A 15,343-nucleotide genomic window follows, 5' to 3' on the forward strand; every position below is an offset into this window, starting at 1 on the left:
CCTGGAAACAAATAGTGAAACTTCCTTTCTTGTCTTTGTTCCCAGTTTGGTGCTTTTTTGCTGCTCTTGTATTCCTTTTGGGAAGGTTGGTGGTGTTTTGACCAAAAATTAATATATTAAAACCCAAATCACAGCTTTCCTGTGCTCCTGCTGATTACAGATAATCAATAAACATGAGTCAAACCACAGAAAACCATCTGACTGGTTTCAAACCCAAGACATTTCTTTTAAAAAATCATACGTTTTGGTTTCTGTTTGCTCGGTTATAATGGTAAAGGTCCAAATCAGGGTAACTAGTCACCATGCTGCAGTGTACAAGCTGATTGCCATAAGAGTCCTCTTCCTGTCCAGCCTCACTCCCAAAAGCATTGCACAAATAGCCAAGTGCACTCTTGGGGCTTTCTGAAGCATTGTGCATCATTATAGCCATTGATAGAGGAAAGATAATGGACTGGTAAGATAATGGCTTGCTGGTATTTCCACCAAAATAGTGTCCTTCTGTGCTTTCTAACAGCTGTGCTTTCTGTCCATCAGGAACCATGAGTGAGTCCAAAGATGAAACATTTAAACCAAACATCTCTTCATTTAGTCACCAGACAATAGTGGCTTCTACAGGTACCAAGGCCATCCCTCCTCTATCAAGAAATGCTGTGGGGATTTTGTGACTCATTTTAAGATAAATTGCCACAATATACTACATCATATATTAAAGCACACAAAGCAAAGGGATAGGATATTGAGCTATAGGAACCAGTGGTCTGATCCAGTGTGGTTGTCATGACACATCAGAATTACAGATCCTGCTAAACAGGCCATGCATACTTAAGCAGCTGCTATACCAAACCAAAAAGTTTCCACATAGTTCAAATTCCAGCTAGGTCTCCTTTGATTGCTAGAAACTATGGTGTCTTCAACTCCGTCAGGCAGACAGGGACACCCAGTGGCCAAATTAAATACTGCAAGTAAATACATCATTCCACTAGCAAGTTCATTTTAAAATTAAGGGTCATGCTACCTATTTGGATGTCCCTCCGCTGATTCTGAACCATTTGAAGTCCCATGGCTATCAGTTCAAAATGCAGTAGATGTACAGGCTGCAGGGACCAATGCATAATAGGAGTAGAAACCTTGCCTGGGATTTATGCCTCCTGAGCAGAAAGTATTTGCCTTGCATTCAAGAGCATTGGTTATATTTGCCTTGCATTAGTATTTAGAAGCCCCCAAATTAGTCAGTCAGTCCCTGCCCCAGGAGCTTGCAGGACAACTGAGTACATCAGACTAAGGGAGTGTTATGGCAAACCTGAGATGTACAAATGAAAGGCCAAGTTTTCAAATGTCCTGAGACACCAAGGATATCAGCAGCCTGTGAGAAGTGAGGCACTTTTGAAAATTTCAGTAGGTGCCACTCTACAAGCTGAGGTGCCTGATTACATGTGAAAATCTGGCCTTGAACAGCTTGCCCATGGTCACTGCTGGAAGCTGTGACCAACTCTCCCGAGTGTCTAGCAATTATTTTAATTCCCCTAGGGTCTAGGCTCTGTACAGTCTTAGGACCTTCTGTGGAGCCTAGTGAATGGGTCTTTGCCTGTAGGGAAGCGTCTGCATTTGGATGCCCATCTTTGGTAGGGGCAGATACTCATACACTGGGTATCCATTGTCTACAAATGTACACCCAGTCCCCTTCTTCATGAGCTCAATATGTCTGTCTGGGCAGAGCTGGCACATCAGTGGTGCTTTTAGGCATCTCATACCAATAATCACTCAAGTGTGTTGATGTGCTAGGAGGGACTTTCCTCTGCTTTGACATTCAGGAAAAACTTTTTAGGTCAGTTGAGAGAAGGAGAGTCTTTGTCATGCATGTGTGTGGTCAGTGGTATCTATGACATCTGGTTTGGTGAAGAACCATTCTGGGGCTGTTCTGGCTAGTGGTTAAGTTGGCTGCTACAGCTAGACTTGCTGTAGAGGAAGAGCACTAATGGTCTCTTTTATCACCCCAGGTTTGCTTCTTGGGTGTAAATATCAGAGCAAAGCTGGAACAGCAGCATAACTAAGCCTATGAAAACATTAACCAGTCCAAATCATAGATTATCTGGAAGCCTAATTCAGTTACCCCTACTGCCTGGTGGGTACTCTTTGGTTGGAAAAAGACTAAGGAACATCACTTGGACAGAAATACACTTTCGCTGAGGCATTAGGCAGTCAGCAGCAGTTTTTATCCATTGCTCTCCAGCAGAAGCTACAACCATCAATGCACTGAACATCTGGGCCCAGTCTGGACTTGGTCTCTGTGGATGGTAGGTCTTGGGTAGCCTCCACTCCTCCATGCTGTTTCCTAGGCGTACGTATTGAAGGTCTTGATGTGATGGTTGTAGGACTTCATACAAGTGGATTCATCAGGCACCTGACTAGACCTCTTACATGTATATCATGACCCCGAGATTTGATGGTTGTTTACTAATTCAGTTAGCAGGGGAGTGCCAGAAGCAGTCAGCATGGCTCTACTTCTGCTCCCATTGCAATCAGTGTCTTCACTGGGAGCAGAGTGAGAGCTGGGTGCCTTGAGAAAATCTGATTCTGGTTTTTCCTGTGCACTTCTTTAATAGCACCCTGACAAGCAGATAGTGAGCAATGACATGCTGTGCAGACCACGTGTTACTGGGTGATCCTAGCATATCTTTGGGGGTTGCGTGGAGGGGACTGAAGATACAGCTGTCCTGAGTCTTCTTAGCACAAGCTAAGCAAGCAGTTGCATTTGCCAGCCCCTGCCTCGGTGCTGCTGACCGTCAGAGGTATTTCTCTTGAGTTTCCAAAATAGCAAGAGTGGGTTGGGGATGTCCACATGCTGGCTGGGTGGGTCTGCTTGAACAGACCGCCGGACCCAGACAGCAGTGAAAGTGTTAACAAAATATTTCCATGTTAGGAACTGATTGAGGTGAACACGGCAGTTTTGACCCCTGAGGTCAGAATGAAAAAACAGCCTTGCTGTTTTTTTTACTTGTCCCGCATTATTGAGGTTTTCTTTTAACCCAAGCTCCCAGTTGAGAGCATAGCTCTGCACACATGCAGATGCAGATGGGCTACCTGCAGAATGCCACAGGTCCATAGGTCAGCCCAACCCACACAGGCCCAGTGAGTAGGTGCAGCAGGCATGAACAATCACTCTCCTTCCTGCAGCCCCCCACATGCCTAATTCTGCAGCTGCCTTAGCATCACACTGCCTTCTTGCTGCTCTTGCAACACTGCCTTCTTGCTGCTCTTGCACCCCCTCCCACTCCCCACCTTCCTGCCCTTCCCTCACTGTATCACTCCCTTGGGGCTTCCCCTGCAGACAGTCCCTCTTGTGAGCTGAAGAGGAGCAACAGCAACAATTGCTATGGTAACTGTATCCACATCATCTCCTTGGAAGCCAACAAAGAGTTGTCTTATCTCTAGGTCAGGGGATCCCAAACTGGTATGCATACCCCTGGGGTACGCACTTAATCTCTGGGGGGTACACAGGAGAAATTGTGCAATGGTAGATTTAATTTTCATTCTAACAGTAATTGGTATTTAAAATATAAAAGGCATGCTGGTAGGGATACATGGGCAGCTGGTAAATATGGAAGGAGGTGCACAATAAGAAAAAGTTTTGGAACCTCTGTATCAGCTCAGGCTGGTCAGGTTCTGGTTGCTCATGTGAAGTTATAGCTGGAGCAGTGGTTCTTCCTCGTGGCCAAGCCTAGGTTTGCCTTCCCCTCAGCTAGTGTCTGGCATGGTGTGTTGCCTGTGGCTCTCTTTTACCTAGTAGTCCTGAGCATGACAGGATCAAGTCACTGACTCAAATACCTGATCTTCACAGACTTGGCCTTGGCTGATACTTTACCACCTTCCATTTGGGGATCTTGGAGCATGGCCCCTTGGTTAATGCAGCATTGTCCAATTTTTACAGAGAATGAGACAGGGTGGGGGAAGGTGAAGAGCAACTGCTTTTGAAGCTGGTCCTGTGGCTGCTTAGTGGCATGATAATCCACATAGCAGGCTGGACTGGAGGCCTTGGTGCATCTGTGTGTTAGGATGGCTTTACCTGGGCATGGGGCTGTGGGATTTCATTGCCTTTCCATGCTGGGCTGAACACACTCTTGTTACCTTCCTTTCCTGTTCCAACCCCCTGCTTCTGCCTTTCTCTTTCCAGCATCTCTTCCAAGTACCCAGATCCCTCTTCCCCTGGAGCCCCTGGGGTACACGGCAACCTCCCAGTAACTCTGGCAGCAGCTGCTATGGAAGGATGCCCTGGGAAAAGGAATGAGGTCTGAGGGCATTGAAAGCTGCCCTCTGGCAGTGGATAAGGAGGGTGCATTACTGCAATTCAGTCATATGGCTTCCTGCCCTACTGCTGCCAAGCTAGGTCTCCTGGCCAGTACAACCCCAGACTGACATTTGCAACAGACACTTTCATAACAACAGATTAACCCCAGGCTCAACACAGCTGCAGCAGAAGAATAGCCCAGGCACAGAAAGTATAGGGTAGCAGGGCAGTTCCCTCTGCTCATTAAAGTGTGGTCACAGGGATCTGGGCTTCCAGGCAGGTCTCATTCCATGGAGGAGTGTGCTAGCACGGGGTGTGCTTGCAGATGCTTTTCTACCAAATATGCCAGTCTCCCAGGGAACGTAGTGAGAGGCATCACATTCCAAGTTCAGCCCAATGATCAAGTCCCACTTGTGGGCAGTGCCAACCTGAGATGCCATTAGCATTTCATGAGGCTGCTTTGAGAAATGCCAGCCTCTCCCTTCTCACTTCTGTGCTTTTTGCTCAGCTGTGGTGCTTTTAATTGTTGTTTGTAGGCTGGGGAGTCAACATCCCCACTCACAGATGGAAAAGCCAGAGGGGCCTCTTAAGTCTGCCCTACTCTAGAAAACCAGCCAGAGAATCTCACCCCAGATGGTTCAGCATCAGGTCCAGAACTTCTGGGGAGGTTAGAAGATGTTGTTTGGGAGTCATCAATCTTCATTTGTAGTGACAGAGACTCTACCATGTCCCTAGGCAAGTTGTTCCAGTTATCAGTTAACCTTGTTCTTAAAAAAAAATAATATTATGACTTATTTCTAGCTTGGATTTGTCTGGCTTCAGCTCCCAGTTAGTGAATCTTTTTATAGCATTGCCTGCTGGGTTAAAATGCCTGGTGGTACGAGAAACCCTTTCTCCATGACTATGCTGTCATCCCATCATTTCTTAACCTTCTCTTGGATAAACTATTTTGTCAGAGGTCCTTCAGTCTTTCAGGGTGGGGACAGACAATCACACACCAGTGTAACACATCAGGTTTGTTCATAGTAAATATACCTACAACAGTGGAGTTTTTATGTCTACCCCCTGGCAGTCCAGTACGACACCACTGCTGTTATTTATCTCATCTGATGTCAGAATCATAGAAAAAATTGGTCCAGAAGGAATTTTGGGAGATCATCTCATCCTGCCACCTGCTCAGGGCAGGATCATGCTTGACTAAATCATCTCAGCCAAGTGTCTGTCCAACCTGCTCTGGAAAACTTCCAAGGATGAAAATTCCACAGCCTCCCTAGGTCCGTGTGTTCTTATGCTTCACCACCTTCACAGTTAGAAACTTCTTCATGAACTTCAACCTTGTTGCATTTTCAAATGGTTACTACTTGTCCTGTCCCCTGTAGCCACACAGAGTAGTTTGTCCCCTTCCTCTTTATAATCACCCTGTCTATACTTAAGGACTGTTATCAAATCCCTTCTTCAGTCTTCTCTTCTCCAGGTTCCCAGTTCTCCCAACCTTTCCATGTATGTCATGGCTCTGAGACCTCTAATTACTGTTTTTCAGTGTGCCCTATATCTTTTGAAGTGTTGTGCTGAGCTCTGTCTGTCTTCCTGCTGGGCAAGTGGTCCATTATGACTTGGGTACTTGCTGTACCTCATCACTGCCAAGGTAGGCATTTGTTGAGGAGGTAGTGTTGTGAGCTGGCTTGTCTCTGCAGTAGTCTAGGTGGCCAGTTGGTGGGACTGTTAAACACTGCCCAGCCCAGCCAGTTGCTGCTGTTGTCTGGATTCCCGGCAAAGCTGTGCTTTCAGCCTTACCGCCCTTACAGTCTGGGAAGGGAGCAACCTTGCAGGTAAACTGAAGGAGGGACCTCACATGCTATGGCCTGCTTGCACAGCCAGTTTGGATTTGTTCAGTGTGTCCCTTGCAGCTAAAATCAGCTCCATGTAGTTTTTCCCAGCTCAGATCATGGGCAGGGGCCTCCAAGTAGATTCCCGGATCACTTTCCTTCAGAGCCACCCTCAGGCTGTAGAGTCAGTGCTTCCACCAGCAGATCTGGGGAGGAGGCCAGCTATGCAAAGCCTCCAAGCCTCCCCCGCTCCTGGACAGCTTCCTTTGCCATGGTGCCCTTGTTCACAGGCCCCTTGTATTGCTGCAATTCCAGGAAGAGGCCTTCTGCCCCGCAACTCATGGGCTTGGGCTTGTGGAGCTCCGAGCCAGGCTGAGCAAAGGTCACAGCAGAGAGAGTGGCTGTGAGCTTTGGATGTGGAGTTGGTTGCTATGGTTGCCAAGGACAATCTTTAAGTCCATTCAGTGGCATTTTCCATCCCTGCCAGCAACCTCTGCTCCTCCCCCACAACAGCCCTGAAACTCCAGCAGCAAAGTAGGCATGCTAATGGTTTTTCAGGGACTCAAACAGGTGAAATAAGGTTGCACTTAGGCACCCAGAAAGTGGAATAAAACCTGGGCCTTGGGGTCTCTGTATGTCCCGTTCCATCTGGAATGTACGATGATTGTCCTTCATCTGTTCTGTCCGTGCTGCTGGAGTACACCAGTGGGGTGAAAGCCACTGGATTCTGTAAGAAAAAGTTTCCCATTGGATAGCAGCAGTGCTAGAGGCACGAGTGGAATAGTAGGTGCATGCGTTGGTCCCATAGCCCAGCTGTCTCACTAGAACCTGCAGTGCCTCTCCCCTCTGCCTTGATCTGTCTCTCCTTGTTCCACCTTTACCTCTAGCTATTCTCCCCTTTCTCTTGCATCTGTTTCTTCTCCCAGTCTCTCCAGGTTTCTCACCAGTCCCACTCGGGGCAGTGCCTGACTGCTGTAATGCCACTGTCCATGCTCCGTGTTACTTTTTCTTCTTGCTCCTACCATGATCGTCCCAGGTTTGCTGTAGTCTCTGTATAAGTGGTAGAAGCAGCACCAATTTGTCCTCTGTCCTCACTAGCTCCTTCCTAGACCTTCTGCCAAAAGGTCATGCTTGCCTTCTCTTGCATGCTGACAGAGCAAAGGGTTTGCATTGGAACATGGCCAGCCTTCCAACATGGGGCAGGCGGGTACTGCGAGGTGCGCGAGCTATGTACATGCAAGCAGTACGCCTGGGTTGCGCACTGGACTTGTACTGCTGAAGCATCTGCCCAGTAACACACCCTTGCCTCTCAGTAGGCTCGAGCATTGCTTTTGAAGGCAAGTGGCACAAGGAGACAGGTGCTTTCCTGAAGGAGCACAGTGGATGGGGACAATTTGTTTGGGGTGTCTTTTTGGTGGAATTCTGGTGATTCGTCATCCACACAAACTGGGCTCCTCTGGTACAAAGAACCTGGTTGAATTTGACCTGTTACCTTTTCATTGGAGAGGGTGCTGGGTTGCCAGTGTGTTGTGCCCCCCCACCCTCCCCTCTGCTTGGAGTAGAGCAGTCAGACTACCTCTTTGTTCCACCCAGAAGAAGGGTGCTTGTGTCCAAAAGCTTGCAAAGAACAATTTTTCCAACTTTTTAGTTGGTCTGCTAAAAGCTACAACTACCCAAAGAACCTTGCCTACCCAGTATACCATACCCTCCACCCCCAGGTCCTTTGCCTTGTACTAAGAGCTGCCAAAAGGCCTCATCACACTGAGCCCCCAGCACCCCTCCAAGTGTCTCCAAACAACACGGAAGGAAGCAAGGGATGGCAGAGAGGAAATGCACGCTAAATCCTCCCCTACTCCTGCAGCTGCAAGGGCAACCCTTCCTCTGCTCTCCCCCATCCCCCTTGCACACATTCCCTTCCTGCAGCTGGGAATGCAGAGGTGACACAAGGTCAGCTCCTTTCCTCTGTGACTCCGTTGAAGTCACATTGTGCCAGGGACTGATCCAAATCTGAGCAGCAGAGCTGAAGAGCCAAAGAACGGCAGCAGTGTCCCGACTGGCTGGTCAGTGGGGCTGTTTGCATAATAGTGTCAAGTCCGTTAGAATGTCCTTTGTGAAGGCTTCCACCTGCAACTCGGTTCCCTGAAGAAGCAGCTCTGCAAGGTCAAAGATTTCCATTCTGCCCTTCCTCTTCTCCCTGAGCCCATCTCCCACTGGCATTTGCTAGCATCTGAGAGATCCCATGAATCTGGGGAAAAGGGGCTGCCAGCTGCTGCCTCTCTGTTGAATTGCCATTTTATTGAACTCTCTTCTGGGTTTATTGGCTATTTAATTACGGTTAGTGTTTCATTAGAGGGCCCCACTGGGCATGGAGTTTATTGGCTAGAACTGTGTTTCATTGCTTTGCGAATGCATCCCAAGGAGTCCCTGAACTCACCAGAGTGATTGTGCTAATGAGTTGTAGGGTAGGGCAAGGTGGCCTCCTAGTATTGTGAGCCAGATTTGCAGAAAAGCTTGGTCCCCATTCAGGCCTCTGAATTTACAAGGGAACTTAGTCCATTGAGCCTGTTAACTCCTTTGACGAGCTGGCCCCACTCGCCCCCTGCAGTTCTTGCTGGAGAAGTGTACCAAGAGGCTTTGGCACCTCTCTTGGGCCTGGTTCTCTTTCTGGAGAGTCTTGTATAAGTTCCATCCCAGTCACCCATGCCATGTGCTTCATTAACACCTTTGCTATAACACATGTCTTCATTTGGGGTGTGGTGGCTGAGCTCTGTCCCCAACTCCAGGAGCGTGAGTTCAAGCTCTGATGCCAAAGGCTACCCCATCTGTAAACAGGTACCTAGCTGGAGAGTCAAAGATGGACAGATGTGATGTTGGCCACATCACTCTCATGTGTGCCATTGGCCATGGAAGCTGCTGTACTTTAACCATGCTTATCCCATGATCCATTAAGCTTGGGGGGACCTTTGACTTCACCTTGGAAGTGGGGATGTTAGTCATTTAGGACCATCCTTAAGTAAAGTCTCAGTAACCCTGAGATGTTTTTCAGATGGCTGCCTCCTCTACAGAAGAAGCTCAAATTAAATAGTGCCCTGGATAGCCCAAGACAGAAGACTTAGGGCTTTGCCATGTAGGAAACAAAATGTGGGTTTTATTATCACTGAGAGTAATGAATCAAGAAGGCAGGTTTTAGACCGGTGATTCTCGCCCAGGTCCCATGGCACCTAGGGGTGCTGCCAGATACTTTGAAGTGTTACTTGAGGTGTGAGGAGATAAGCAAATAAGCACAGGCTCAGGTTTGTCCCTGCCTGATTGATCCCCCACCCCCATTGCCTGGCCCCTCTGCAATGAGATGAGCAGTGTAATATATAAATTAGTTTTTGAAAGTAGGAGCCACTCAACTCACAAAAATTATAGAGGGATGCCGTGAGTCCTAATGAGGGGTACCTGGACTGTTTCAGACCTATCCCAGGCCATTCTCTAGCTTGGACAGCACAGCTTAAAGTCAGCCAAGGTAAAGACTAGTGTCTCCTTTAGCCAACTGCATTCATAGTCAGCTAAAGAAAAACAGGTTCAGCAATAACAGAAGTTCTCCTTGCGTGACTCTGATGAGGCTTGGGGACTTAGAAGGCAGTTATTGCAGCAGTCATCCTTTTAGGGTTAAATTGTGACTTTCCTGTGGTGGGTTTCAGGTTACAGCTTTGGGACCTGGGAGATCTCTAGGGATTCTTAGAAGGACAGTTAAGTGGAAAGTCCTAGCTGGGCTCTTTGTATGGAAGGAGGGGAGAGTATATATGCTTTGTCCAGGTGAAATCACAGGTACAAGAAAAATCAGTTGGTTGGGAATGTACAGTGGGGAACCTTTGTTTCTGACGTGTGCAGCTTGTCACCAACATCTGCTGCAAGATGGCTGTGATCCTGTGCATGGGACTCACTGCCCTGGACATGCCTGCTGCATGTAGTGGTGGGAAAACATAGCCACTTGCAGGAGAGAGGCCTTCAACAGGAAACTGGGTGCCAAAGGCTAAACACCCTTCCTGCCTGCTGCCCTTCTATCTCCAAATTTTACTACTCTGCTCAAGGACTGGTTGTGAGGTGTGCAGGCACTTAAACATCTGCAGAGTTTTTTAATGTATTTTATGGGTTTGCTTTAATTTAGTAGGAAATAACTGAGCAGTCTGGTCCCCTCAGTGAATGGCCAAACTCCCTACATGTCCCATTGCACCATGGCAAACTGCGTGCTGTCATCTCCCAGTGCAAGATCCATCTTCTCTTTCACAAGATCTCTATAGCTTGTCTCTTCCCACCCCACTGAGATACAGTCACTCACCCATTTGCAAAAAGATCATCAGCTGTTTGTGCATCCCTATCACTTTAGAGGTTCACTGACTCCAAAGAGAGACTGTTAGTTGTGTGCAGGCATTGGGTGGGACTGGGGAGGCTGGGGTCTTAATCCAGCTCTTAGTGGATGATCATCTGCATCTGTTAGATACCTATTCCCATGGGCTGCCTCATTGGTGTGTTCTGCAGTGAAGCCAAGGGTCAGATCTGAGTTCCCTTCCATCCACAGTCTCTCTACCCAGGATGAAGCAGTGAGCATCCTAGGCATGTGGACAGGCGGGGATTGTATATTGGCCCTGTGCTGTGGGTATATGGAAGCCTTCTTTCTCCTGGTAGCCCTGCGGTAAAGGGTATGGAATTGCCTTGTGTCTGCAGATTTGCTCCATTTCTACTTTCTTCCCCCAAACATGCACATTCACATACCCTGCATTCGTCCTGGGGAAGCTGGGGCCAGCTGGAGGTGGTGGCAAGGCAAAAGAGCTGTCACTCATGCTGCAGCCTGCAGGCCGTGTTCTCTCCTGATTCATCTGTATCTCCTGTCCCCATCGGCAGGTCTTAAATGGCTTTGGGGAATTGTATTTTTAGTGCTTTATCATTTAAATTACAGGTTGGGCCTCATAGTTTTTCCTGCCCATCAACTGTGAGCTGCCAGAGCCCATACATCACAGCCCGTTGCTAATGCCACAAGAGGGTGCCCAGCACTTGGTGCAGCCTTTGAAGCTGGGGCTGGGATCTGCATAGAAATGACTTACCAAAGCAGGCGCTGCAGTGCAGCTGGTTCTGAAATACAGCAGTGCCCCAGTTCCTCTGTTTGGCTGGCTCCTGTGCTAGGGGTTGCTGGATGGGAGCCAGCTCATTGCATGTATACGAAGGTGAAGGCAGAGACCCCCCCCTGAAGGCCGAGCCCCCCCCCCCCCATTCCCTTGTCTCTTGATACACAGACAATCCCCACCCCCCCAGCAATGAGTGCACACATAGGGTATAGCGAAAACACTAGCGTGACTGCAGTTCAGTTTAATAGATGTCAGCGTGTCTAAGGCTGCAGTGTCTTTGGAGTGGAGAGCCCCATGATCCCAGAGCAGCAAGGGAAACTTGTAGGAAGCAGCACTGCTGATGTAATGGCATGCCAGGGAAGAGGACGAACCAACTGTGGCCTCTTCCCAGATCTCTTCAAACCTTACTTGGCTCCACCAGTTCCCCTCCAGCTGTGACCAGAGTGGAAGTAGACAAGATGGGGTTTGTAGGAGCTGTGGGTGAATGCTGTTAGGTCTGCTATGCAGAGGATCCTGCCCTTCTCCCCCAATTCATGGACTACTGGAGGGGGTGAGGTTTGAGAGAAGAGCCTGGCAGAGGTTTGAGATGGGGGCCCACCTAAGCTATATTCCCTGAGGGCTCTGACATCAATGAAGGGCACTCCCTAGGGCAACGGTGCCCGCAGGTGCTGTGGCACCCCCTGAGGTTTATTCAGGCGCCCACGCGCATTTTCATGATCAGTAAAAATCATTATTCCAACAAAAAATGCTGTCATTGCCGATTGAACTCAGAACAGCAACTTTTCAACATTTTTTTCACAGGCTGTACGCAACGGCCACCAAAATGAGACTGAGTCGGTCTGTGTGATGCAGTGATGGGGTGGCGCTTACTACTCCCTCCCCAAATGAAACTATGCGCATGCGCATATCCAGGAGTTTAATATTCATATTGGTGCCTGCTGCTTTCTCTTTTAAATTTGAATGTGTCCTTGGGCACATAAACGTTGGGAACCCCTGCCCTAGGGAAAGGAGGAAGGGCTGGTGGAAGGAACAGGGTTGCCTACCCCAAGGCAAGTCATTCAGTGATGCGGGGAGATCTTTCCTCTCGCTTTATGGTCTCAAGGACAGGGTTTTCCCCAGCCTAATGTTTACAGGAGAGGAGGAAAAGGCCTTGGCCCTCCTTTCACCAGAGAGGCTTAGTCCATGTTCCTCCCATCCCTATGAGTACGGGCACCCTTGCTGCTGAGCTTTGTTGTCATGGGAAAACAAAGTTGGGTTCCACTGCCATGTGTCTGGGCAGACCTCGGTGCCAGATGGGAGTGAGGTGGCCTGGTTACCAAGGATAAACATCCCCTTGCAGGCATGAGACAACAGCACTTGCTCTTCAGAGGACTTCACTGCCAGGAGCAAGGCCTATCAGCAGAGCTGACCCGAGCAGGGTGCAGGGCCTGGGGCAAATCAGTCCATGCAGGGCCCCACCCCTACTCTGATCCCATGGGCCCTGGACCCAAAGAAGCTGCTGCCACTGATGGCAATGGCAGCATTGGCGGCAGGGGGTAGTGAGCAGCTGAACGAGAAGCCACTGTTTCGCCCAGCTCTGCAGGGCCCTCCAAAGCATGGGGCCCGGGGCAGTCGCCCCAATTTGCCCCCCACTAGGGACGGCTCTGACTATCAGTACCCCATGCGTGGGCTGGTGTCAGTGCCATGCCAACAGCCTTTGGGAAGATGATGCCTTGAGCACTGTCACATTAGCAGCCCCCCGAATGTTGGCTCATAACCCTGAGTCCAAGTGATATGGCAAACTAAGCATCAGTGTGTCTCTCCCATGCTGTGTGTGTGCACATGAGAGAGAGAGAACTAAAAAAGGGGGACAGGAAACAGAAATGGGGAGGGGGAGACCCCTGCCCTCATGAAACAGCATTTGCTGGCTTTGTGTGTATGCAGATAAATATGTTCATACAGGGATGTGCCTACAGGTGTGTGGTGATGTGGGTGAGTGTGTGTACCCAGGTGATGTGTTTGTATGTGCATGCATGGGTGCGTGTATTGTGTATACCTATGGAGGAGATGTGTGAGGTACACACAAGCCTTCACACACCCTTTGTAGAACAGGATGAGGTGGCACAAGTGAATTAATCCCTCCTTTCCTTCTTTTCTTCCCTATCCAGTACGAGTTCAAAGCCAAGAACATCAAGAAGAAGAAAGTTAGTCTCATGGTCTCAGTGGATGGCGTGAAGGTTGTTCTGAAGAAGAAAAAGAAGGTGAGCAGCTCTGACCTTCTGAGCCAGTATTTCTTGTGTGATAGGATGGTCCTCTCAGCCCCCAGCTGCTTGGGCACATCTGGGCAACTAATCCACAGCCATCCTTTTTTGGGGGTTAGGGTTGCCAGGGCCCCAGGGCTTAGAGGACTGTTCTTCAACTTGGCCTGCTGCTTGGACAGGAGGTTGTAGTAGGGAGATAGGGGATCTATCTCCAGATACACAGCTTGAAGGACTGCCCCTGTCTCTAGCTTGCTGCTCCTGTGCCTAGGTACTGAAAGAGCTGGTCAGCTATGGAGGCGTTTCAGGGGCTGCATCAGCTGCGAGCTAGTATTCTGATAGATTTGGGGGCTGAATGGGATCAACCTGACCAGGCTTGCAACAACTGGGGGATCTGTTCCCCATAGGATGCAGGCAGGCTTGCTGTGAGGCCTGTGGTCACTCTCCATTGTAGAACCTAGGGGTGTGGGGGTCCTACATGACTTTTACCCTGGCTGCAGATCTCTGTGCATGGAGAGGCTATATTATCAAAGTGGTACGTACATCCCCCAGAGTGCCCTGCATCTCACCAGCAAGTGAGTGGGGCCCACCTACAGCAGAGCCCACTTAAGTAGGGCAACCATCCTCTGTTGGGGTAAGCAGAGGCTAATGAGTCATACAGTGGGGAAAGGCCGACAGTGCTGCCTCTGGGGCCCATCTCTGCTGCCCAGCCCCTGATTTTGTAGTCTGCATCTGTGAAAATGACTGCAGGAAGAGTGTAAACAGCCCTTAAACTGAAATAGTTGCGTTGCATCCACACTGGGCATGGATGTCTGTGGCAGTACTGGGGGCTGCACAACAGGGAGGCCAATCACAGTGAGAGGATTCATTCCTCTGCACCAGTGCGAAGGGGCCAGGGAGTGGTCCTAGGGCAGCAAGAAACCAGCAGTTCTGAGACTGCCTTGTTAGTGAGTGGTCTGGTGGATGTGGGGCAAGTGAGCTGGAAGGGGGACCCAGGGCAGTCCTGTGTTCCAGTGGCTCTGTGCTGTTGTAGTGACTTATACGGGCCCCTGGTACTAGCAGCTGTTGGAAGGCAGAGGTATATGCTGCTTTCTCCTAGGGCCTGCCCCAGCACTACTGCTACCACCAAAGGGTAGCCCTAGACTCATAGCAGGGAACAGAGCTAGCCTGCTCTGCTGAGCTCCTGGTGCGTCCCAGGAGCCAAATGTGGACTGGAGCCCCAATATTAGTGAGGAGGAGGCAGCTGCAATCTCGGGGTCCCTTGTGTGGGAGAGGATCATGCTGGGTCTGACTGAATAGGATGCATCTTCCATTAGCCCAACCTAGTGCAGGGGAAGCACTTCCCAAAGCCAGGCAGCCTCTGCATTGAGTGAGTTCCTCCTGGGCTTTCAGACAGGGTTCTGCCCTGAGATAGACTTTTTACTATGGAGTATCTTGTTCTCAGCAATGCTGAAGTGTCAGCTCATGAGACCCTCACAAAAGTAACATCTGTGTCTCTTGAGGCAAAGTCAGGCAACAGCATTGTAAATAGATACATGCTCCCCGTCCCCGGAGTCACTGGCACTGAACTGACCTTGGAACAGGTTCTCAGCCATGCATCAGACTGCTTCAGGGTAGAGTGCACCAATAGATTTTGGGGGCTGATACCAATAACTGATTTTTAAGGAGGCATATCAGCCGATACTGATCCGATTTCCGATACAACTGTGCTCAGCTGGTAAGTCTGTTGTGGTGGAAGGGGAGGGAGGAGGGAAGGAGCCTGAGGGGCAGATCAGTGCTCCCCCATAGTGAGGGAGGGAGTGGGGTTGGGGTGGGGTAGGCGCTGCCCTGCCGGGGTGGGGTGGGGTGGGCACAGGATGAAGCCACGGCTTGTCTGGGGGGCAT

The 15,343-nt window shown here is 49.6% G+C and overlaps 1 protein-coding gene across 2 annotated transcripts in view; it reads left to right on the forward strand.

Annotated features, from left to right (window-relative positions):
* The window catches only part of NOS1AP (nitric oxide synthase 1 adaptor protein), a 149,610-nt gene that overhangs the window by 88,570 nt on the left and 45,697 nt on the right, over positions 1–15,343 (forward strand). For both annotated transcript variants that reach the window (XM_006014859.3, XM_006014860.3), the window contains exon 3: positions 13,370–13,462. In XM_006014859.3, the coding sequence (XP_006014921.1) occupies positions 13,370–13,462 (93 nt within the window). The remainder of the gene's footprint in view (positions 1–13,369; positions 13,463–15,343) is intronic.

This window comes from Alligator sinensis, unplaced genomic scaffold, assembly GCF_000455745.1.
Source record: "Alligator sinensis unplaced genomic scaffold, ASM45574v1 scaffold647_2, whole genome shotgun sequence".
Classification (NCBI taxonomy): domain Eukaryota; kingdom Metazoa; phylum Chordata; order Crocodylia; family Alligatoridae; genus Alligator; species Alligator sinensis.